Source organism: Apium graveolens, chromosome 3 (genome assembly GCF_009905375.1).
Source record: "Apium graveolens cultivar Ventura chromosome 3, ASM990537v1, whole genome shotgun sequence".
In the NCBI taxonomy this organism is placed as follows: Eukaryota; Viridiplantae; Streptophyta; class Magnoliopsida; order Apiales; family Apiaceae; genus Apium; species Apium graveolens.
The window spans coordinates 277248527-277275937 of record NC_133649.1 but is presented as its reverse complement, the minus strand read 5'-3'; the positions used below and the strand labels follow the sequence as shown (position 1 = coordinate 277275937).

Here is a 27411-nt window from a genome sequence, read left to right as displayed (position 1 = left end):
TTGCAAAAAAAAAATTAGAAGATAGTAAAATCGCAAAAATACTTAGAAAAGTTAGTATTTTTGGTAAATTCTCAATTTTCATTCATATTTTTGTGTGAGGAGGTTGAAAAAATATAGAAGTCGAATACTTGATTAAATTAGAAGAAGTGATAAAATTAATAATTATTTAAGTTGTGTTTGTACCTATTTATTTGTTTAGCGATATCATATATTTTTTGTGACGATAAAGATGTGAGTCCGGATAGTAATTTAACGAAACCATTCTTTTAAAAGGTGAAAAAAGATTTCAACAGGTTTATATTTAACGGCGAAGACTTAACGGAGTTGACGGCAGCCATTTTTTCGAAAGGCGGAACAAAAAGTTGGCCATTATTTTAAAATTTAAAAATTTAACATGTATTTTGAAAATCGATGTAAAATCCGGCCACCACTTTGTAATTTACTCTAAAAAAAAAAGAAGAAACTCTTGCACAAGTTTGTTTTACATTTTTAACTTTGCATATGAATTGTTTGATGAATATGTGAATATAAGATTGATAAATACGTGAGTATGTATAACCTCCACACTCGAGGTATGTATTTTTTTTGAAGTTATAATTGCATACCAATTGTTTGATGGTTCGTGTAGGAGAAAAGGATCACAAGAATAAATGTGACTGTTTTTTTAGGTATTTTTTAATTTTTATTCAGCTTGATTTGAAGAATGGCTGCAACTTGTGTCATCTGCTTTGTTAAATTATTAACAGATTTGACATTGAAATGTTGGAATAGTATTTCTTTGATCAGGTCATACAAGGCTTGATGGTAGATGAGACATTCTTAAGTTCTTATCCAGTTGAGCAAGACATTTGAAAGTGTATGTAAGGTCTTAATCTCTTAATGAACAAATTCTTACAAAATTAATGTCTCATTAGTCCTTGCGATAACATTCATACCTATTAATACCTATCTTGGTATACTCCTAAAATTTCATACTTTGCTTATTTTCTAAACTCATGATACTTTTAGAAACTTCTATGTTGGTACTTAGATGGACTTACTTTACTTTATCAGTATTCTTATAAGGTCATCATTTTTTTTGCTGGTTCAGAATATGTTTAGAGTACTTAGTGATCGTGAGAGACGAAACTATTCCACGGGTCCGAACTATCACCTGCCACAGAAAATAAGAATGAGTCGCCTGAAGGCGTCACTTTTGTCCAACATCCTGTTTCTGCAAAATGAACGGTTTTCACCGAATTTGGAAGCTGAACAAGGTATGCAACTATAGAAAAAACTGAAATCACATATGCTACATAATCATAAAATTGCAGTTTTCTGTTAATAACAAGTATTTAAGGTGATGAGGAGCGATACAATAAGAGTTGACTTGCATTTTCATTCGGGGTGCACATTTGTCAGGTGAACCATCGGATGCTAATTTTTTATCTAGATTAAAATAATTTGTGCAAAGATGTTTGACTTTTATTTCAAGACATGATAATCGTGAAAACAAAGGATTACTAATTTCTTGACATATACAGCCTTTTAATTGCTCTTCATATAATGTTTGCATCTCTTAAAAAAATAGTTGGCGGTAAACAACGCTCTAATAATGAATGCTAATAATTACACAATGCTAGTCCCTAATATTTCTTTTATTATAGTTATTCATCTTCACTTAACATCACCTGCAGATAGTCATAGGCAAATCGGCAGGTTGGGACAGGGCAGCTCTCAATTGTCTTTGATTTCGCAACAGAAAGGAATTCTTCGAAGTAAAAATTTCAGAGTGTTTCTATTTTTCCAAAATTTGAGCCTTTCTAACATGATCTATGCATGCATTGTCATATAGGAATCTGTCAAATGAGAATTATGGCATTTGTGTGATCCTGCAGGTAAGCCACTAGGTGTGATGGGCTGGTGACCTTGTAGAGCTCTTACCTCTCTTAGTAACCATGATATTGGGTCAACTAAGGTACCTTATAAGTGGCTAGCTACACTGATGTTTAAGAGTTCATAGAATTCCATTATTGTTTAAACTCAATTTTTGCAGTTTAAACATGCATTTCACATACAGACCAAAAATTGAATAGCAACTTGCCCAAAACTAAGGGTTAAAAATCAGTTTTATATTAATTCATTGGCCTGATTTAACATATAATATGTATTGTATATTAAGTATTTTTTTTATATTTAAATTGTCTTCTCTGTTGATGATTATGTAGGTTGATTATCACATGATATTTGGGAATATGAATTTTGTTTTAGGTTTATATTACTGATGGGTTGAACACAGATTTATATATTACTCAAAAAACTATGTTATAAGCCTAAATATATAAAACCCAGTTAAAATTCAACAGATGTTGGCTCTTTGTTGATCTTTGTCATTGTTGAAGTTGCAGAAAAATATGTCTCATATTATCTCATCAAACTGGAAGACCCTTCATATGCATATACAACTTTAAAAGAAGTTTAATATTGTGGAACTTAATTTTTGTTTAATAAATCAGCCAGCAAATGTGAATTATAGTGCACCATGGCAGTGAGTTCTTAGGCATATTCACGTGAATGTTCTCCAATTTAAAATGAAATGGTTATTTTTTTATTTGTGATTTTTTTTATTGGTGAGAGTAATTCAACTTCTTCTAGGAAAGGTGAATTTGGTGCTGGGTTGAGTTGTCGCATAACAAATTAATAGTTCTTGAGTTGGAAGATAACCTTCTTGGACCTCAATTTCCGAATATTGGAAGCAACACATTAGTTACTCTTATATTGAGGAAGAACAAGCTCATGTCAAGCATACTAGAAAAAGGTGACTCTTTTAATTATCTTCAACCAGGGGCGGATCCAAGAATTATATTCCGGGGGGGGGCACCGACCATATTTTGTGAATACACCCTTATATTTTTGAATTTTCGGGGGTCACTTTCATATATTTTCAATAAATTTAATAGTAAAAAAAGTAAAATTTTGTTTTAGGGGGGACACGTGTCCCCCGTGGCCCTTAGTAGATCCGCCCCTGTCTTCAGACGGTTCAATATATCTTTCAATAGATTCATTGGACCTGTTTAGTCTTCTTTGCTCACTCTGCCATCAATCCCTGATTTGATATAGAAGGATATAAATTCACCGGAATGCTTTCTGAAAACATGTCTTGCAATCCCCAACTTGAACTTGTGGAATTAAGTGAAAATTTGTTGACTGGAAGACTGCCTAGCTGTCTCCGGTATGAAACTAAAATTAGGATTGTCTCCTATGCTAGAAATTATTAGTTGGTGAGTATAAAAGCCAATATGCGATGTCCTTTTATCGAATGAAGCTTGAAAATTGTAACTGATCGTCACAAGTCAAAATAACACCCAAAGAATGCACTTGCCTTGAGTATGTCAACGGGGATGGTTGGGTTAACTATAATGGCCGTTACTATATTCTTGGCTGTTAGAAGAGTACACACAAAAAGGATGGTCAAGTCACCTTCGACAAGATTAATACAAGAAAATGCATCAATAGGAAATACCTCAAAGTTTTTTCAAGATGCAAGTAAGCTCATCTTCTAAATTCACTATTAATTACTCTGATATTTATTACAATGTATAATTTGTTGCTGATTAGTACGTTTAAGCCAATTAATAAATTAAACACATTTTTTCTATTTGAGTAGAACCCTTTGTGATTATTTGAGTGTCATCATCTGTGTAATTTTTACAGTTTTGCAAGATAGTTTGATTATGGATACGGGGTTAGTAGTGGTTGAAATTGAGCCTGATACGGAGAAGGAGAAGTATCCAATCTAATAACTGCGTTATCTGTGATTTCTTCTGAAGTTAATCAGTTTGTTAATGACCTTGGAGATATTGAGGAGGAGACTAAGATGGTTTAAGAGGTGCATGCATCTGTTAAGTTTAAACTCAAGCAAAATATTCTAGTGTTATATTATCAAATATATCAGGTTTAAACTCAAGCAAAATATTCTACCCTTTATTATCAAATATATCAAATGATATTAGCCGGACACAGTATTTTAGCAGGGGACATAGCAGAAAAAAGAGGGTGGAGGTTTGTTCTCAAAATTGTGCAAATTCTTTTGCAATACTATACAACTATTGTAAAAATACAACCTCATCTAAAAATTACTATTATATATTACAATTAAGCAATTGAACAACTTATAAATTATTGATATGTCCCCAATCCTTAACAGGGCCAATACAAAATATAAATTAATATTTATTATATTATCTTTATTTATTTTAATATTTTAATTTAGTGTAACATAAATTTAATAACAAAAGTCAATTGTCAAAAATATTTTTACTACAATCATATGAAAATGCATATAATTGAAAAAATATAAAAAATATCTGAAATTCAATCAAGAAATATAATTAATATAGTTTAAAACGTTTTTTTTAATATTATAGTCATTGAATTACCGATCACTTCAATATCTCTTTATACTTTTTAATGATTAATTAAACTCAATTTGGTATTATTAAAAAAATTCACTCTCTTACCATGCGAATCAGACAAAAAATTATAATAATTATAATCTTTATAATTGTAATTATAGTATGTCACATGATTTTTTAGTTAAGGATTGCACCAATGCCAAGGGTTGCTCCATTGGAGGGCATGCTAGATTTAGATAATCTCTATGATTATAATTATAATCTCTATAATTGTAATTATGATATGCCACATCAATTTTTTAGCTAAAGGGTTGGACCATGCTCCAATAATAGTGGACCCCTCCCACGGGCATTCTCCACTATAATTAAGTGTTCATGAACAAAAAATAAAAGAACGGATAAAATAATACTAGACAATTTCTATTTTAGTTCGGTTACATAACATTGTTTTCCGTAAACATACTAGTAACACCGGTAAACACCGTAATTTGAATGGGATTAAATATTGAATATATTCTTGTTATAACATCATACTGAGAAGACACGACACACACTTAAGCATATTATAATTATAAGTATCACACTCAGAAAACACCACACACTTAAAACATATTATTATTATAACATGCACACTCACGAGACACAGTTAAGCAGCTCCCTTACAAGAGGACCACTAAACAAGAACACAACACAAGCACAAACTAAAGCAAAAAAAAGACACTAACAAAGATGCTCCCACCCAAACTAGCACTTGTACTACTCAAATTCGCATCTTCTATTTGTGAGTATTAACAAAGTCAATAACAGAGGAGCTTTGTCAGTCCAAATTTCATCGATGTACTGAACGATAATAAGGGACTCGCATATAGACTTCCCGTTGTGAATAAGAACCGGTGTTTTCTTGAAAATTGGGTTCGAATTACGGAGAAGAGAGCTCTTATTCCTTAAATCTTGCTCAACATATTCGTATTTTACACATTTTTCAGCTAGTGCCATTCTAACCCTCATACCAAACATACTTACCCAAAAATCCAACAAAACAACCTCGTTTGCCATTTGTTAGTGCTTGTGGTTTTGTTTCAAGTTGGAAGGAAAATTGAAAATGCAATACGATGAAGTAACACTCGTGGATAGCTGTTTATTTATAATAATAGATGGGTCCATTTTTGGGTCACCTAGTCTACGAATTAGGACCTTGATGTAATGTAAAATGGACAAAGATTTTATTTTGGTTTTGCAATTTTGAAATATACAAATACTTTTAATTCTTTTAAATTTCTTTTTGCACAATTATTTATAAAATATGTTAAAAATATAAAAGTTAAATATGCATATGCTGAAAGCATATTATTTTAAACTTACAACACTAGTGATATAGAAATGGGAATATTAGACATGTGAACCACCCTCTGGATGAAAAGTTTTCTTTATATATGCTAATAAACCGTAGAAAACATCTTGCTTAGCTTTTTTTACAAATGTAATTTTCACAAATATTTAACCATTAGTGTAGTATATGCAATGTCCAAAGAATGATGTTTCATCGTTACTAAGTAATTCAATCAAGGTTAATAAAAATCCAAAATAATTTTATTGATTATACTTTTTATATTTGAATTTATGTCCAAGTTGTCACATATAAAATATAGCAAAACCAATTTAATTAATCTCCGTATTTATTTTAATTAATGAGTACATATTTTTTGTAATAATGAGTATATGTTATTAGAAATATCAGTATAAGTCATATTTGAATTCAGAATTTGAAACAGGAATATTTTAATTATAAAGTATACTTTAAATATTTATTAGTTTATAAAAGTTAGAATCAACTCCACTAGATTACTTTTTGAAAAGGCAATTCCATTGTTATGTTGTTGAAAATAACATGTATTATATAATTTAACTAAATTTATATATATTGAGTTTACTTTATTTGATCGTGTTGTTATAATTCAAATATTTATTCAAGTCTACTTTTTAAACCTAAGTACTTGTTCAAAATAATTTTTACAAGAGTTCGATCAATTTCTACAATATTAATGTGGGTAGTTTTTAGTATTGAGTCCAATGTTCTATTTTTCCAAAACAGACAAACATAAATAATTTAATCATACATTTTAGAGCTGCCTAGGTCAAAAGGAGGGAATTCACATTGTGTGACGGAAGTAATTGTAAAACAACTTCAGTACCATCATTATCATGTGTATATGAAAAAAAATACAAAAATGGTGTTGACTATTTATTATGAACATGGAACTTGGAACTGTAGGAGTAAAATTATATTGACCTTTGGTTGGTTATTAAATTTAAATTCTTTTTGCACAATTATTTATGAAATATGTTCTAGAAAATATAAATTTCAAGTATACAAATGTTGTAAGCATATCTCTTCTATATATAATAAGGAGAAATTAAAACCGAGTCTTTACATTCACAAACACATCACCTTCTACTACACCACACCGTTACTAAGCTTTTTATCATACACATATAATATTATGTTGAGTATCGTAAAAAATAACAATTTATTTAACTTTAAACATGATTACTAAAATATTTGTTAGTTAGTTTTGAAAAACTAAATTTGAGATATAAAGTTAAGCATATTACATGAACGGATCATTACCTTATTTATTAAACAATTCTTAATTTGAAAAGTATGTCTCATCCATTTTTAATATATTTTTTAATAAAACATAAATTGTACATATATTAATTTTTTATATGTCGAAAAGGGATACACTTATATAAATAATATATGTGTGTACTACATATTTAGATAAATTATAATTAGCATATTTTAATTTATTTCGAATTCAAAATTAGAACTTGACCCATTTTTCAAAAAATACTCGAAATTTAACTAAACGACCTTCCTATAAATACCACTTCATTACGTAGGTTTAATTCAATTTACGAGTTCGACTAGAAAATCTTACCAACAAAAAAAAGTTTTGTGATATCTTATGTTAGTAAAAAATGATGTATTTGTGGTCTTTATAGAATCAAGATATGTATCAAAATTACTAGCTTCAAAATCAGAATTTTACCCATTTTGAAAAAAATACTCGAAATTTGACTATATTACCTAGCCGAAATACATCATCACTATCTAGATTTAATAAATTTAAATTACGAGCTCGACGAGAATATCTTACCAATAAGGATAAATTTTATAATATCTTATATTAATAAAAATTAATATTTTTGAGGTTTTTATACGATCAAGTCAATTGGTATTCAAAATTACTAATTGACTGGTTTTACATTATTATACTTGAACTTGACCCAATATTTAAATATATTCAAAATTTGACATGAGATGTCACAAGCTCCGTTAAAACTACGGAGATATAGCAAATCGATTTATTTATTAATGTTTCACTTAAAAAAATTAGGTTTAAAATATTATTCAATGATGGTGAATTTATAAATAGGTGCTCCTAAAGTCCTATTTTTTTCATTCTCTTTAGGATAAATTAAACTACAACTATAAAGTAAAATTAATAATTTTCATTAACATGTTATTGGAAAAATGGTAAGACATTTGATGCTTCTTCATAAAAATATAGTTTATTTATTGCATTATTTAATTAAAGATATATTTATATTCAAATATTTGTGAGACAAATCCTAAATTTTATATTATTCAATTTGATATGGTTATTTTGTGGAGTTCTATAATCCAAAATCCTAACTTTATATTACAATCCCATCTAATAGTTCAGGACTTTATATTTCTAATAATTTAAAAAGTAAAATAATAAACTACATGATATAAACGTGTGTTATGGTGTTATATCATTAATGTTCAGCAAGTTGAATATTTACGTGTTCTACAACGTGAATACGTATATTCTTCAAATGTTCTGTAAAATCATATGTTATGTTCAACTTGTCAAATGTATGGGATTTGCAAGATATTTATTAAAATAGTGATATTTGTAGAACATGATTCACATTATAGTACATTTTACAAAAATAATTATATTATTTTACTTGCCGAACATATATGGACTCCCGTACTCAACTAAAAATAAGGAATCAACATAACTTGACTCACATATATTTATATATAAGAAACTTGAAAAGTTATAGAATTAAATATTTTGAAAAAAAATATTTAAAACTAGCAATAATAAATTTACAAAATAAATAATTAGTGTTGAAAAATATTGTACAACTATTTTGAATTATTTGAAAAAAAGGTCAAAACTATAATGTATTGTACTATTTGATTTAATCCATGTTATGCTATCTAAAAAAATTAATATTAGTACAAAATTTATCTTCAGATTCTTGAAAAAAAACTTCTGAATATCAGTAATTAGTCTTTACGATATATGAATTTTTTTAATGTCATATCCATGACCGATGCTCTATTGAGTAAAAACATATATTTTTTGATTGTCAGTGCTACTATGACTACGATATATAAATTATTGTAATTTATTAATTAGATAATTATAATTTTTGAATAATCATATATACATGTTATTTGAGTAATTTACTGAATAACAATTAGATATATACATGACTAATATATCTAGCATATAAATAAATAAGAACAACATAATTTACTTGAAAATAAAATAATTAATAATTTACATACATACACACACATGTGACTATATTAAAAGATTTAATTTTAATCGTATATTTCAGAGTTTCTTTTATCGTAGGGAACCGCAGCCGCTACCCTTCGGGTGCGCACAGGGTAAACCCCACAGTCTCTCACAATAGCATGCAAATCATGTAAATCAAGGTAAACCGCATTTAAGCGACAAGCTCTGACTCAGGACGCATAATCATAAATTCTCGTTCTGTGAGATTCGAATCTATGACCAAGTGGATAGTTATCCCCTCTTTAACTTCACCAAGTCAACCCTTGTGGGCTTTATTTCAGAGTTATTGATATATATATATATATATATATATATATATATATATATATATATATACTCGAAAGAAAATAACAAAAATCTTTTATGTTCTGAAAATAAGCTAGATCAATTAAATTTAAGTTTTTTTCCAATGTGTTAAAAACTAAATAGATTGTGTCAATTTTAATTTATGAATTGACAATTATATAACATCTTATAAAATTAATTTTGTATAATGGAGATGATTAAAAACTAAGTACTCAACCGAGATCAACTTTAGTCAATAAATTAAGACATTAGCCATGATATTAAATAACATTAACTTATATTAATTATAGTGTAAATTCTACTTTGTTGAATATTACGATTGCAGGTTTTAACCACTTTAATTATGCATTACTAATCCTTTTGAATTAAGCAATGAAATTATAAATTAGTAATAACTTTAGTAATAAAATTTCTCATTACTTCGGGTTTATTTGACCAAAACTCAAAAAAAATACTCAATTCTGCAATATATATATGTTAATTTTTAGTTTTTTTTTATAAACTTATTGACAATATTTGACGGATTAATTTCAATCTTTTACTTTTATACGTACAGTGAGATATATTAAAAATGTTATGATCGTTATTAATATTTTACATGAAAGTCATACACTTTCAACTTGTATTTGATATGTTTTAGACGTTATACAATATTTATTAATAAGAAAACGATCAAGAATGTTACTAATATAATTTCTATGATCTGCAAAAAAAAAATCTAGAAAATGACCTTGTCTCATACGGATTATTATGCTAGTTATTTCAAAATTACAACACTAGTGATTTAGAAAGGGGAATATTAGATATGTCAACCCCTTGATGAAAAATAAAATCTTTTTATATGCTAATTAATATTATAATATATTTGATTCAATGGTTATTCTCCTATTTTGATTATTAAAAATAAAAATAAATAGTATTATATGCATGTTAAACTACTAATTTGCTAAATTATTAGATATATATATCTTTATCTCGCCAAAACTTATCTTACTAAATTACGACACTAGCTTCTTAATAACTTTTTATATTTTTTTATTATAAATCTATAATTTACTAAACTACGACTACAGTTTCTTACTATTTTTTTTATTTTTATTATTAATCAATAATTGTTATATATTTATATAAATATATTAAAATTATTATATGATTGGATAAATAAATTTTTTATATTATTTGAATATTAAGAAATAAATTGGTTGTTATCAAACTATAGGAAACGTATTGCTTAGCCTTTTTCCAAATGTTGCGGAAATTTTGTTAAGTTTGGGAATATTTAACCATTAAAATTGTGAACTATATGCAATGTCCTAGGAAGCTGTTTAATAATTATCAAGTAATTCACTCAAGTTTGTAAGAAATCGAAATGGTTTTATTGATTATACTTTTTATATTTGAATACATTTTCAAGTTGTCTCACAAAAAATAAGAAAAACTCAATTTAATTAATATCTCCATTTCTTTTAATAAACAAGTAATTAATTTTTTTATAATAATGAGTATTGTTCTAATAAATGTCGATATAAGTGAGAATCGAATTTGAAATTTGAAACAATTCTATATTTATTTTTTGAAAGGCAACTCCATTATGTTATATGCTCAAATTCAAGATTTCAAGTATTTATCATAACTTAAATACTCCCCGAATTTTATTTTATTTAAAAAAATTGATTAAAGAACATAGATTATGTTAAATTAAATTTATATATATCGAAGCTACTTCATTTTAGTGTGTTGTTAAAAGTCGAGTATTTATTCAAGATTAAATCTAGGTACTTCTAATATGAAAAAAGTATAAAAAAGATCAATTGTGATTTTAAAATATTTATGAAATTTGATCAATTTCTACAAATATTGATGTGCATAGTAGTTTTTAGTGTAATTTTGTGAGTTCAAAATATCAACCACGAAATATTTAATTTTTCAAAAGAAGACAGACTTAAATCATTTGGTCATGCATTTTAAAGTGGCGGAACAAAGTCAGAAAGGAGGTGTGTGACAGGAAAAATTGGGAAAAAAAATTCAAATAATGGTCGGATGTTGAATATTTATTACCACAGTGGGACTCCAGGAGTAAAATTACATTGACATATTTGAATGGTTGGTGATTGCACAGCATAATCATATCTACTTCCTCCGTGGCTTATTGCTTTACCCTGAAATTGACGTATGCAATGATATCATATTTCGTACTCCCTCTATTTCATTTCTCAACAACTTTCCGCTTCTCGCACGATTGCGACATTAGAAAATGCAAAGTACAAACATTCGCGAAGCTTAACTTACATTAAAATCATACAACAAAAGTATGGGCAAGGAAACGAGCAACATGTAGAGTAACAAAGGCCCCAACTTCTACTCTCCAAGGCCCTCCACTTCTTCACAGACGACCACGTACCCTGCTATCCTCCCACACAATTTATGAGATCTCTCTGCTTCTCCCGACATTGACACACCGGTAATGATCAGATGTAAACAAGCTGATCCTTCAGCCTTCTTTTTCCAGGTCAACATAGATACATTGTACTTCTTCTATGCGGATAGATAACACATATTTTGGGGATTAGAAAACGAAAATGAAAGGAGAACAAAATGGTTTCAAGTGTCCAGAAAAGACTGAGTTATGTTCTTGTTTTCACATCAGTGGTTTTATTTGGAGACCACTCTATACAACTCTATAAAATTTGTTCAATGGTAGTACGATGAATGTGGATGAACAGCTATCTATATCTCATTTATAAAGGGAAACTCGTTTACATCAGGTTAATAACTCCGCCACATTCCATATGCAAAATTTGTATGGATTCATAAAATTAAAATTCAAGACAAAAAATTTCAAAACTAGCTACAACCCTCTCAAATTTGGCTGATGCTTGCATTGACATGTACAAATACTGTCTCGATGGTGAAGGATTTCAATATGCAATAATCCTGTCACACCAGAAGTTGCCCGGAGATCTAGAATAAAATGCCTCCAATCATCTCACAGAATAGATCACCACAGATGAACCATCATTCAGTTTTAGAGATATTACACCTAAGCCCTGCAAGTAACACATTGGCTGCCAGTAAGTTTATAGATTCAATTCAGTTGTGTAGATAACAGATATGCATATTTGACAGTGATAGGTTTAATAAAATCTAACAAAAGAAAAACTTACATCTACACTTTAATTATGATTTACTAGATCATATTTCTTTTTCTTTCTACGTGATAACTAAGTAGGTCCTAAGGGTCTCAACTCGGTGAATGAAACCAGTAATTCTTTTTTTCTTTCTTTCTATATGATAGCTAATTAGGTCCTTAGTTGTTCCCAACTCAGTGACTGAAACCAGAAATTCACCTTTTGCCGAGGACACTGCCTTTTACCCCTTAAGAATTTTGAAATCAATTATTACCGACTATCAGCATTAATATCATCAGTGCAGTTAGAAAACTATGAAAAATGTAAGAGATAATAGAAGAATAAAACTGAAATACGGATGAGAATTAAAAATAAAATTAATTTTTGGATGAACTATATGTGGAAGAAAAAGCAAAAACTGGGTAGAGTTGGGGAGGAGTACTAAGAAAGTAGCAGCAGAACGCAAATTACCTTTTAATTAGATTCTGATGGGTAACTTTACTCTCTTATCAACAGGGTAATCAGGGTCTAAAGTATGATAATTTTTAGGTTGTCCCAGAAAACAGTCAGTTTCCATGTAACACTAGTATATCTCTTTTGAAATAATTCAATTCTTTGAGGAAACTACTCCAGGAAACAGTCAGTTGCAAATTTTTGTGTAGCAAGTTTGTCATTTCAAAAATTCAATTCTTTCTGAAAACTACTCCACATAAAAGCAAGCACGAGACATACCACGTTATTCAAGGGCATTAAATTTGCTTCTCTTCACTGAATGACCTTAAACGTTTAATAAGGCTCCCTTTCAATGACTCTGGAATTCGTGGGGCAAATTTTTTCCTGGCCTCCTCAATCAATGACCTCCTGCATGAAAGTAAAAGTTGAAAAATTAAATATCTAGCTGGAAGACTAATCTCTGTGTAGCACCTACACATGCTCTCTACTATCATCCATATAATCCTTTTCATATATCTGCAAAAGTCCTTCCTACCAACATTCTGAACCTCCATGCTTTAATCCTACGGCCTCTATTTTTATTACCAGTATTTGATCTATACTTGCATATGATTGGTAATCATATCAAACCATATATCAGCCCCAAAATTTCTTATAAGGCTATAACAAACAAACTTAATGGATAACTTCAACTCTTTCTTAAAATTTTCCCACAATAACTTCTTTACACCCTTTATTGAACTTGTTGAGTAGTTTAGAGCTCCACTTTAAGATACAAATTCAAGATCATCTAATTGAGACAGGATTATACCAATAGATCTAATAACAAATATTCTTAGCGCCAATATTCACAAACGAAGGTACATACAATCTCTATTTTCTCCACCTAAACAAAAAGTTTCTTTAAATCAATTTTTAAGAAGTTCAAAAAATTATAGACCAAACAGTATCTTTAAAATTACTCCAACTTAGTATACAGTTTTGATCTACCAGAGTTGTTTCATAGCCTTCTAGAAGATTCTTGTTCTAAAAACAAGCATGCATATGCCATGTAATAGTAGCTGATGAACTTGTAGAATTGCATAAGGATAGATGTAAAAGTAATATCAACTTCAATAAAGCTAATGCTTACTAGTAGAAAACTTACTTCTTATTGCTTCTGCTTAATGATTCGTTACCAGCTTCACAATAACCTTTAGAACGCATAAAATCATGAACCTCATCTGACCAGCCACATGATCGCAAAACTTGAGAAGCTTCTTTCTCCAGACTGAAACAAACCAGGAAACAAACAAATCAGGAATTTCTCTAAAGTATGCATACAAGCCAGCATCAAGAATGTGCAGAAGGCCTGAAGCAACAGAACCATATATAATTTTAGTGAAGTAAATACATCACCACATATCTGGTCAAAAGGAAATATATAAAGGACACACAGACCTCACAAATAACAATGTGAAACCCATAATCTCATGGCATGCACTTCGAACTCTGTTTCTCTGACAATGGACTTATCTCTGGATGGACACATGACACACAGACACGCAAAAATCGACATTTGTATAGCTCAGATGCTGCTGTTGATGTGTCTTCCTATTAAGCTATAATCACAGTTCAACAATGGGGCACTGGCATTGGTTATTAATCACGAGCATTAACTTTTGAGGGCATGAATCACCTACTAATGGTACTCAAGAGGCATGTAGGTCACAGCAGTTATAAGTTATAACTTACATACAGAAAAACATGCTCCTGGCATCCTTACAGAAACGTCGATCTCTGGTTTGGACAAAGACGACTAATTTTAACCAGGCATAAATCCATGATGAAAACTGTTGGTTTCTAATACAAATGAGAGAGAGATAATATTTGATGGAAGCTTGGAAACTTACAATTTTATTGCATCACAATGCTCTTTATATAGAGCTCATACCAATCAGATTAACATAATTAGTGACACATAAGTGGCGTCATACTATATTATATTATAATAGACGAAACATTGAAAGTTTGGTAGTCGGTTGGTACTTGCTGAAATTACTTTGTTACCCTTACCTAATTATTTTATCGATTTTACTTAATTAACCATGATAATACTTAATAAGGGAGTGCAGGATAATAGCAGATTACTATTTTATCCAATATCCCACTATTTAATCTTTGATATTTGTGATATAGTATAAATTCGTTGTTTTAGGTCGCTAAGATTGTGTTCACCAGAGCATGTGAGAAAAGAAGCAATATACACGTGATTGGTGCCCTTTGGGTGAATTTTATGCAATACTATATGTACTATGATTTTAGTATGTGAATTCCACTAACCATCGAGATTTTTCATAGTTAATATTAAAGTCATAAAATTTAAATTAAATATTATTTAGATAATTAGTAAATAACAAAATTTATATTTTAGCAATTGAAGTTATATTAATAAATCAAAATAGTTAAATAATGAATAAAACTTTATCCAAATTTTGATAGTTACGACAGTACATTTAAAATAATCATATTAAATAAGTATATTCCGATTGTTGGAGAAATTTTATTCAAAATACAAAAAAGTGAATTTTAATAATGTAAATTAAGTATAAAATACAATTTTATATTGAATAGAATATTTAATATAAAAGTTCATACTTTATTGATACTATTATATTAAAAACGAAATATTAAAAATTTGGTTAGTAGTCTTCTGGTATTTTGATAACTCTAAATCTATAATTATATTTAACATAAAAACTCTCATTAATGTATTAATATTCACAATATAATTATGTAAATATAAATAGAATTATAATGTAAACACATTATTATCCGGACTTGAAAAAAATTAAACTATTAATCCGGATTAAAATAAAAAATAAAAATAAACTAAATACAGACGAAATATTAAAATTTTTGTTGGTAGTATGGCATGATCACCTGTAATTTGTCTAAATCTATAATTATTTTTAATTAAATAAATATAATTAAATTTGTTTAATGGCATCATGCCAAAACAAAATGATATATATTATTCACCTGAACCAAAAAATTTATATTATTGAACCGATCTATAACAAAATTAAAATTAAATGATAATTTGTTGGTTGATATAATGACATCGGGATAAAACTATAGACTACTCATTCGTGTAAACACAAAATAATATGCATCCCGGGTTAAAATAAAATAAAAAATAAACTAAATATAATTCGTTAAATTTGGTTGATATAACATGAATATAAAATTACGGGTTTTCTTCCATGTCTATAATATTCATAGAAATTTATTAAAACGAAACTAGAGATAATTCATTAGTTTATATATAGCGTCGTACTAAAAATAAAATAAATTATTCATACGACTAAAAAATATTTATACGATTAATCCAAGATAAACTAAAATTAAAACTAAAAAATAATTTGACCAACTAAAACAAAATAATATATAATTTTATCCGGGCTAAATTGAAATAATATGATATGATCAAATTTTATATCTTCAAATTTTCAATTCAAAAATAAATTAAAAAAATTTTAACTAGTATTTTCTAATTAAAGAGACATTAAAACATATTGATACAATTTGAATCAATATTCCAACACTCCTTCTTGACTCGAAATTGTAAAATTTATTCAAAAATTGTAAAATTTATTCAAAAATTGTAATCAACGATATACTGCCATCACCCAAACGTACACCTTCTCACCAAATCCAATTATGCACTTCTCATCAATTTCAAATTTAATGAAGAACTTCTCTCCATAAACATTTTTCTTTGAGCACTTCTCACGAATTCTAAATTTTTTTACACTTCTCATCAACTTCAAATAAATATAACTTTGGAGCACTTCCCTCCATGATGAAACTCCTACCAGCAATTCTAAATAAAAGTTTTGTCTATGGCCATTTGTGCCATGCTTACTTACTCATCATCATTATGAGAGGATCAATATGAAATTCGGTGTTTCTTATTATCGAATCCTCTTCACCCTCCATATTCTTCCGCGAGAGATTCTATCGACACGTCCTTAAAATCTTGATTAATTTATTGTCAGGTTGTTTCCAGAGGTTGCATCTCCCTCCGAGATTCAACCTTTCATAAACTTGAACCTCTCGTTTGAGAAGCCATGACTATGCACATACACTCACAATTTCCTTAGGATTATTGAAGCTCTTGATATCATGTTTTCTTATAAAAGAGGGATATATATATATAATATTTGATGGAAGCTTCAAAGCTTATAATTTTATTAATCACAATGCTCTTTATAGTTTATAGAGATCAAGCTAACATAATTAGTGCCACATGAGTTACAAATCTTTTTTAGTTAAAGACGCATAAAAACTTGATAATTTTATTGATTTTTCAGTTAAAATTTTGGATCAATAATCCAACAAAACATTACCTCTTCCGTCTGCTAGCATATTAATAAAGATTTCATTCCTGATATCTAGTAACAGAAGTCATCCCCAAGATACTCATTTTCACATACACAACATCATTGAATCGATGTTCTTGTTCGCAAATTTTAATATTGCTCAAAAGATTTACAGTTCTCTACCCACGGTCTTTACTCTTTAGTACTTCTAATTGCTCCACACTTGCAACAGTGTAACATGATTTTCCACAGACTACACTCTGTTTCTTCTCGTTTCTTCTTGAACTGCGAACTCGTAAACCAATCTAGTATTATTTCGCAAAACCTACAGTGAAATCAAGACTAGTTGATCTACTAACTCTTATACACATACTTAGTTCGGTCAAAATACCCTCATCCTCTCTTAAATTTGATTAGCTATACCTATAACTTCGCTTTCTACTCCCGAAAATTGTAAACTATGCAATTACAACCTCAAGCCTTGAGCCTTGACACTGGAACAAATTTTTTCTATTTTTAGCAACCCAAGACAGCAAAGTCGTATCCCCTAAAGTATATTACGAAAATCAATCAGGTTTCAGGCATCATTTATGAAGTTGCCTAATGATACATAAATAATCAGTCGCATGCCGAGTCCCCATGTCGGATACTCGGACACAAGTATCCCCGACAAACGAATTCTTTCACGATACTAATCTGTAATTTTACTTTCAGAAATTGTAGTCAAAATCTATTTTAGCAAACTACATTCACAAAATTATGTATCCATCTCTATTAGTTACAACAAAAATATTGATTATCGTATTCATTTTTGCATAAACTAAAATTTTTACTTGTATTTGTGTGATTTGGATTAATAAATAATGCATTTGATTAATTTTTCATGCAATTTTTGGTTTTGTTAGTAGACTTTCTTATGTTAAACATGAAATATTTATGATTTTTTGTTTATTTTTTCCCTTATCACCAAATTATTATATTTGTTGAATTCCCGTATCCCCGCACTACGCCCTTGCACTCCCACACCCTGTCCTTGCTTCCTTGGAAATACTAAACGTATTAGGATTAGTATCATGTCATACGGAAAGCAAAGTGTCTAATCCAACACTTGGAAGTTGGGCGCCTTGGAGATGACCGGTCGTCAAGTCGCCTAACTGGTTGCAATAAGTTGTTCGTATACATACATTTAACAGATTAATATAAGAATGCAACAAAATATGCATCAGTTTCATAGTTTTTTTTTGCCAAGCATAAATTTTATAATTTAAATCCAAACTAACTAATAAGATGCAATTACCAAATATGGTTAACTTGTAAACTCAAACAAGTCATTTAAACATTAATGTTTCATCATAATTTTGTTCTTTGTACGAATTAAAGTCACTCAAATAAATGAAATGCAATTTGATTTCTAGTAGGTAATAACTTTCAAGGTATTTTTAAATTATGGAACATTTGTTTTATGATATATAAAATTGATCATATACAAAAAAAATATTTTTAGAGTTATAAGAAATAATTCTAATTGTGTTAAACTGTATAAAAAAATATGACCTAATTGTTTTAATATTGTGTTATGATTAAATAAAAACTTATTGTATACAACTATTAGTCTATTAGTATAAATTAATCTGGAAAGCAGGGGTGCGGCACCTACCCACCGTACTGCGCACCCGATACGTTCGGGTGCGGCGGTGCGCGGGGGTGCGGCCCGATACGCACGGGATTCGCCAGGTGGCGTGTCACCGTACTTTACTAATCCAATTCACGGGGGTGCGGGGAAGGGGGTGCGGGAATGGCAGAAATCGTAATTAGAGGATACGATTTAGAGGAGGAAAGAGGGTTGTTGTAGTCACAGTTGGTCGTCTCCGGCTATTCTTGTTTTTCCAGTATTCAATCGTTCCGATCCGTGTGGTTGATTTATTGAGATGTGAGATATGCAGTATTGTACTTGATATGTGCGTATATATGTGTGTATATATGTAGGGTGTTGGCAGTCATATCTATTTTTCTTTTTATTGAGACTTGTGTTTGCTGTGACTAGTCTGCTAGTTTCTCACCTATTTACTTTACTAGTTTACTTTCATTTATTTAAGTATAAATTGGATGTTATTATTATTTTAATAAAAGAGATCTGTTATTCAAGTCATGGGTAGGTGTGTCAGGCAAATTATTACATTTTGACTATATTTAAAGAAATAATATCTTTAATTATTTTAATTAAAATGTAATAATTATATTATTTATAATTTAAGATATATATTAAAATATATTAATATATAAAATATTTTAATATTAGCCGTATCCCCCCGCACCCGAATCCCCGTATTTTGAAATTTGCCGAATTCTCGTATCCCTGTATCGCGACCCGCACTCGTGCTTCCTAGAAATTAATAGACAAAAAGCAGATTACACTGAAACAGCTGAAGTAGTAATATGCGATTTAGAATTTGGTTAACAGAAGAAGAAGCCTCCACCAAGAAAAATATATGGGATAATGGGAACAAGAAGAACACCGAAGGAGATGTGAGTCGCCTATCAAGACTTCAGATCAAATACGAACTAAAATACACATAAGTTTTAAGCTTTGAACCCTATCTCTTAATTTTGGATCCGGGTCTTCATGCCGGGTACTAGGTAAAATCCATCACAGCCCAGATCCATTAGTCGCTCCTCAACTATTGAAAAACACAACTGGCCGACTAGTCGGCAACGTAATACCCATGACTTGCATCACATTCTCTTTTGCACATGTTAATATCAAATAACAATATCTCTCACTATATATAAATCACGACTACATTCTAGATGTACTCCTTTGCCTTTTTAGTTAGGGGAAGGAGGTGATCCAAAGAAGGGTAAGCTAATATTAGTATCTTAAAGAAAGACTAATGACTGTAATGCGTGTGTTCATATACAACAAGCAGATAGGCAACTTTAATGTTAGAATGTCAGAATTTAGATCAGAGATGCCACTAGCATGTCATCAAAGTTGGCTATAGATAGCTAAATCCCGTTAGTAACACGCATACCTCCAACAAATAGATCAATGCTGTAGGCAATTTTACAATATACAAAACTTAAACACGTTTATTGGATATATCAATCATTAAGCTTTTGACTTGACTACATTTTTGTATATCAGTGTAAAGTTATACTTAACTAGATTATTTAATATGCAGGTGCTCAGTTCAAGACGTTAAAAGATGTGTAGCCAAATTTGGATGAAACATGTCAAGTTATCAGACCAAAACAATCATAGAATATCCGCTAATATAAAGATCCATACCATAGCATCAAATATAAGAATTACTTACGTTTCTTTTAGTTCTTGAAGTTTTCTGCGAGAGTCAGCATCATCAGCTAACAAGATGCACATGTCATTACCCTGTATTTCACTCTTGGAATTTGTTTCTTCAGGTTTTGCACATGATTTGTCACCTTCAGCGAACGATATGCATGAATCTTCTGGCTGTAACTTTCTCTTCGAGCTCATTTTGTCAAGCTTCATATGTGTTGATCCGTCTTTAGCAACAAAGTTGCAGGATTCCCTGGTTTTCCCATTTGAGCTTAAATTTTCATTGTCCAAATTAGACCTAGCATCTTCAGCAGATGAAGTGCAAGAATTTTCTTCTTTAAGTTTTGTTTTGAATGCCAACATAGGAGCAAGGGAACTTATGCTACCATTTCCCAAACTTTGATGATTAGGACTTCTACTTTTCAAGGCAGATGAATCATTGCTAATGCTTTGGATACTTTCTTTTCCATTTGATAACAGAACTGAGTGACTTCTCTCACCATCAATTACAGTATCTGAACTTTTAGAGATACCATTTGTATCCTTGAATGGTAGGCCATTAATCTCAGTTTTCTTCTTAAAATTTGAGACTTTCACATCTCCGTTCCTTTCAAGGGATTCTTTCTTGTTAAAAACGAGTTTCACATTATTAATAGGTGTAGATGTATGCTTCACATTGGACCTCCCATTGTTTTTAGTTGGCATCTTTGGACTTGAAGGCATATTGTCGACCTTGGACAGAGTTGTTTTATCCTCATCACAAGATTCATCACCAGCTTGTTTCATACTCACTACTTTATGTGGGGCTGTTTTTAGAACTTTAGATGTACCATTTCCATTAATGCCATTGTGCTTCATACCATTGGTAGTGGAATCTGTGGTGGTATTTAATGACCTCTGCTTTGTACGAGAGAAAAAAAGGATATACACCTTCTCTGACAAGACTTCCTTAAGAGTTGAAAGGGAAACAAAGGAATCATTGCAGCAATACCAACGATTCATTGCATCCTGTATATACATGGAAAAATCCATTATTAGCCAGCATATGACGTGTAAGTCTAATCAATGTATCAGAAATTCGTAATAATTTAAGATATATTAGGAATAGCTAAAAGACCTTGATGTACGCATAGTAGTGTCCAGAATCCGGAGAGAAGCCTGAATGAACAATGGATGCAAAAAGACTATACTCTGGATGTGGATCCTGATGCAGTTAAGAAGTATATTGTATCAATTATTAAAACCATACTGAAGGACTGACAAAAGCAGATCAAAAACAACCATATCAAGCACTATGCTGCAGATGCATTATATGCAGCAGTGCCATTGTAAAAAACAACCAACTCATAATAGTAAAATAAAAGGGATTAGCCTAAATGGTATAACACCAGATAATCTGCACATGCTATAGCCATAACACCGACTTCCGTGTAGCAAATTCAATGTACAGACCACTGACAACCAGAAACGAAGGCTTGATAATACTAATTTTCATTACTTTTCAAATACAGTATTCGGTACAAATTGGAACACGGCAGACAATATAATTACCGTGATCAATCCAGTTTATTACTTTGGATCCTAGTAAGAATACATAAATGTATCTCACGCTGAAGCCCTAACTAAACTAAACATACTTGTCATATCCCACTTGAAAGCAGAGGTACCATAAACTATATGCAACACATACCCCTACTTGTTATTGTAGAAAGCCTAATTTCGTGACAACCCCTGCCTATTTTCTTAACTTTTTGAGCCCTTTTTCTACGAAATGTATGCAAATTTATTTGAACATATTATATACTATTATGAGAAACTGAAGAAGCATCATAAACAAAAGACAATGGGAGCATAAGCATGCACGCATTAAGATATAACACTATCCTAACAAGAATGTGCAAAGTATTAACTAGCAAGTAGCACCTACGATTCTACGAAGCAGGGTTGTAACAGGGTGCGACATGATATATTGTAAGTTTTGGGATTTGCTTGAGTTTTCTCTTTATTCAAATAGTTATTTAAATGTAATTGTGATCATGATCTCACTGGTTTCTGGAATTAATCATGTATTGTGTAAAAATATTATATAACTTTTTTTATATAAGTCGTATTCCTAAGTGAAATTCCTAAATCTTCAAATTTATCGTATTCCTATATATCTGAATTATGCGCCCACACCTCATCTTTGATTTATTGCCTATCAGTAAAAATGGTGGATTCTTGTCCACTCTAAATTTTAAAATTGAAAAAACCCCTACTTCTACACTCTACATGAACCCGTTACTTTTACGTTTCAACAAACTTATATAGAAGGTGAGATCACCAGCCTGATAAAATGCCACAGTAAACACATCTTTAGGTGCTTTGACCGTATATTTAAAATTCATATATTTGAAATTTTCTTTTTGTGAATTAAAATATTGATTTTATATTTTTATTCACAAAAAAAAATTGAAAAATGTTAATTCTAACTATACGATCAAAACACCTAAAGATGTGTGTCAAAAGTCAAAGCGTAATGTTGTCCACATAACCTTCACTAGCTCGTAAATTCTAGTTTCCGTATCTTTGGTGTCTTGTTTATCACCTTGTACATCTCCTTAAACACCTTATCAATCACTTCAATTAATGTTTTTGTGTCTCTTAACTTCCTATCCTATTTTTGGGCACATAAATGGTATAGATAATTAGATTATCACACACCATTAGTCAACATTCATCATTTAGGCAATCAATAGTTGCAAAGAGATGTTTTCATTGGAAAGTGTATGCCTCCTATTCAAGTTTTCCACAAAATTCTAAGTCTACCATCATTCATTTACTTTATTGGTCCACCAATTTATAGATATATCCATTAGCAACACTCAGTGTTGCAATGCAAAACTTTGTTCGAGAAAACCTTGCAAACCCTGTGAAAACCATATTTGAATGTGCAATGATATTAGGACTACATTTGTATGAAACGAGAAATGCATGGATAACTATCACGATAAAGTTTTACCGGTGTTTTGCACCGACTGATATTGGAAAATAACAACACTAACCTACATGTAGTGCAACATCAATATATAAGACAAACTCAGGAACAGTAATCAAATACGTTTGTAATGGCTTAACGAAAATAAAAATTGATGATACAATATTGATGCCTGCACACTGACTAGCATTCCTTTCCTTTTGATATTTTACATGATTTTCAATGCATGAGATTTGAAGCGTATGGGAATGTTCAAATACAAGGCATTTGGTCATGAGAGGGAGGAGTCTCAACACTAGGCTATCAACTGACTCCTACTTGTGATCAATTTAATTATACAAACCGACAAAAATTACACCAAAACTAGAAACACATACTTAACAACCTTGAGAGATCATGTGTCTTAGCTCTTATGAGTGCCTTCCATGTTTTATATATTTATGTCAATGTACCATAGTCGCCTTTATACACCTAGATGGTAATATTGTTACCTAGGTAAAAACATTTGCATAATAGCATAATCATAGTACATTTAATAAACTAATTCTGTAAGTACATATCATTAACTGTAATATCATCCTTCAATCCGATAACACTCTTTTTCGAATTGGGGGATCATTTATTAAAAATGAATGGCATGGTCAAGAATCTTGACCATGACTCTTAATGAAAATATATAATACTCTTTATGAAAATTTTAAAGTGAATTTTTAAGGTACTTTTTTTTATAATTTAATGCTTTGCTTCATTAAGCCCGAAATACTAGGAAGCATGACATTCTTAATGAAGGACTGTTAGACTTTTGTCCCTTCGTTTTCTTTCTTTTAGGTTGTTTTGAACTTATTGCAGGTTATAAAAATTAAAAAGTATCCCATATCACTGGTCAAGACTAGTATTACTGATAATTACACGTAACTAGAGGTTGAATTCTGATGTAGATTCACAGAAAAGAAATCTATACAATTAAGCTATCCACACTGATAGAAGTGAAAGTGAAATAAAAGGGATTTAATAAATTTATATCTTAAATAGATTAAGTATATATAATAGTTGTATGTGGTATCTAGTTGTCAAAATAGTTATTTAGTTTAGTCATTATCAGTCTAATTGTTTACACTTTACAGACTTTAGTACACAAGTTTAATTTATATAACCTTTTCAATTCTAGTATCACTCCCCAACATTGAGTAGACTTGAATGAATTCAGCCTCTTTTGTATAGGTTGTCGATCTCTCATATTTTCTTCCTTCTCTGGTTGGGAATCACCCTATCATTTTTACTATTTTTATTCGACAAAATTGCCGTTCTTAAATCATATCCTACATCACAAGTTAATCTGGCATTCCTCTTTTAGACAAAATTGGTAGATCTAACTTCTAAATTCCAGTTGAAATAATTTCGGTGGTAAGAGTTGACCAGATTCGCATATGGTTCAATAATGAATAAAAAGGATTTGAAACTTGTGAAGATAAATTTAGAAGAGTCCTGAAAACTATTTGAAGTTTTAAACCTAAGTTCTAGCCATGGCTTCCCATGAGTCATGAGAAATAAGATTGTTAATGGAAGAAGACGGTGTTAATTTTTAACAGATGGAAGTACCTTTATTTATCAAAGTTGTACAGAGATTGACGGTATAATTTTTTTATAGGCATTGATGAAGGTTTGATCATTAAAATGAAAATAATTTTTCAGAATACGGACATTTATTTCTTCACTTTAGCGGTGGAAGAATATTTTCGAGCTAGAACAATTTATTGTGAGAATTAGTCCAGGCCTGCCTTTGTGACCAGCAATTCAAACGGCGCGGAAACATGCCTAGGATGTGGGGTGGGTAAGATGTACAGACCTTACCTCTTAAAGTAGAGAGGCTCTTTCGTAAAAGGCCCCCAGCTTATAAAGCATAAGAATACATATATAATACATATACAATACATATACAATATAAATGTATAAAGGACGAGAGACTATGAAGTAACAATCATTAAAATATCATGCACCAAAATAAAGACCAACAACTGTATGCTAAAAAAAAAAGAAATGTTGTTGGGTAGCAGTAGCACTACAAACCTGGCTTGCTTTGCACATGTAGCTCGAAAGCACCAAAACCTCCTCGAACGCAATTGCCTTGTCAATTTTCCCACCAAAAATACCCTCAAATCTCTGTCCAATATAATCATAGAAAACTTAAACCACAGGCAATCCATGTCAAAAAAGACTGCACAATAAAATAATAAACAGCACGCTACCTTAAGTTGAATCACAAGGACATTGGGAGCTTGTAAAATAGACATTTGCTTCTTTGCTGAAACTAATTTCTTACAACTAAACAAGCAGAAAATAAATAATAAATGCACATGCACAATCATCATAAAATTAATTAAACTAAAAACGTAGGGGGAAGGAGACTTACTTATCGCATTTGTATTTATTGTTACCATCCAAAACCTCAGCTTGAAAAAACTTATGCAACGCTTGTTTAAGAGAAGCAGAATGCATAACATCAAGGCTAATATCCATAATTTCATCTACCTTATTTGATTCCTTTCCGCAGGACAAACACTTGACCTGGCTCTGCAAAGCACCCCCAAAAATATCCTTAACTACAGAATTCCCATCCAAACCCTCACTACCGCCGCCATTCACCACAGCCTTACGCCTGTGGTGCTGAAGCTTCTTAAGACGTAAACACGTGTTATGACAGGCATCAATAACATATCGCAGAAACTCATGAGCATCCTCTTGACGACCGAGACGAAAATGCTCAGCAAATAACCTCAAACAATTAGTTAACTTATACGGAGCATCTAGGGTTAGATCACTACACAGAGACCTTACAATTCGCCTCTCTAATATACAAAACGGACAATCAGTCTTCCTGTCCCGATCCGTGACAGCTAAATCACCTGCACAGTTCACCCAATTAAACCTAATATGAATCAATTGAGCGACAGAGAGAGGGAGAGAGAGAGAGAGGGGGAGAGAGAGGGAGAGAGGGAGAGATAGAGAGAGGGAGGAGAGATAGAGAGAGGGAGGGGGAGAGAGAGGAGGGGGAGGAGAGGGGAGGAGGGAGAGAGAGAGAGAGAGATGCTTTCACAACTCAACCAATTAAAACCTAAAATGAAACAATTGAGGGAGAGAGGGAGAGAGAGATGATTACACAATTCAAACAATTAAACCTAATATGAATCAATTGAGAGAGAGGGGATGCTTACAGAGAGAGGTGTGTCTGGATTTGAGGCAGAAATTAGCGAGAGGAGGAGTGTAGGTTAAGCACTGAAGAACGGAGTTGAGATAACAAGAGTTGCCCAGATTTTTTAAACCTAAAGGAGGCCGATTGAGTTTACGCTTGTGATTGTTATTACTATTATTATTAGGTTGTTGCCAAGTCATTTGCAAGGCCATGAACGACCTCTCTCACCGGACTCCTCCGCATTGATTACCGATCTCCACCGCTCCTTCCTTCTCGCACACACTCGCTTCGCTCAGGCCTCCAGAGAAAAGGGTTTTTGTTTTTTTCTGTTTTTTGGTTTTGTTTTTCAAATCCTTCTGCTGTAGGTTCGGTACTCTCCTCTGTATTAGTGTGTGTTTTGTGTGCGTGTGTGTTTTTTTTTTGCTTATCTTAAAATACTGTAGGTGTTGTGTTGGTTGGGGACTTTGAAAAGTAAAACAGGATTTATTTATTTATTTATTAATTTATTTAGGATTACTAGTTTATTGTCCTTGTACTTTGGATAAGGGTATTTCAGAAATTATTTAATAAAATAAATAAATAAATTTATAATTAAAATTGAATAATATAATTCTGAAAAATTAAGTTATTTATATAATAAGTGTACTGCATCTACATATTATGATAAATTTAT

The 27411-nt window shown here is 30.7% G+C and overlaps 1 protein-coding gene and 1 long non-coding RNA gene across 6 annotated transcripts; one reads left to right on the top strand and one right to left on the bottom strand.

Moving 5' to 3' along the window:
- Window positions 1-413: 413 nt before the first annotated feature.
- Window positions 414-2180, top strand: LOC141713393 (uncharacterized). 5 transcript variants are annotated; one of them, XR_012571950.1, is made up of 5 exons: window positions 414-572; window positions 629-668; window positions 772-856; window positions 1091-1401; window positions 1677-2180. It is a non-coding gene; the product is annotated as an uncharacterized LOC141713393 (long non-coding RNA). The 5 variants fall into 5 exon arrangements; XR_012571951.1 differs by having other exon boundaries at window positions 772-860; XR_012571948.1 differs by having other exon boundaries at window positions 414-856.
- A 9860-nt stretch (window positions 2181-12040) lies between these two features.
- Window positions 12041-27145, bottom strand: LOC141713390 (ubiquitin carboxyl-terminal hydrolase 25). Its single transcript, XM_074516785.1, has 9 exons — window positions 26761-27145; window positions 25959-26451; window positions 25795-25870; window positions 25616-25708; window positions 21689-21775; window positions 20591-21579; window positions 14057-14179; window positions 13189-13317; window positions 12041-12375 (listed from the first exon to the last, which is right to left on the bottom strand). Exons 1-8 carry the CDS (start codon window positions 26948-26950, stop codon window positions 13206-13208), a joined length of 2163 nt encoding a protein of 720 aa, XP_074372886.1. The 5' UTR covers window positions 26951-27145; the 3' UTR covers window positions 12041-12375; window positions 13189-13205.
- Window positions 27146-27411: the final 266 nt, after the last annotated feature.

Coding starts and splice junctions, on each gene's coding strand:
- LOC141713390 (XM_074516785.1), bottom strand. CDS start 26,950: ATGGCCTTGCAAATGACTTGGCAACAACCTAATAATAATAGTAATAAC. Junction 25,871..25,958: donor AATAAATACAAATGCGATAA/GTAAGTCTCCTT, acceptor CTGCTTGTTTAG/TTGTAAGAAATTAGTTTCAG. Junction 25,709..25,794: donor TCCTTGTGATTCAACTTAAG/GTAGCGTGCTGT, acceptor TATATTGGACAG/AGATTTGAGGGTATTTTTGG.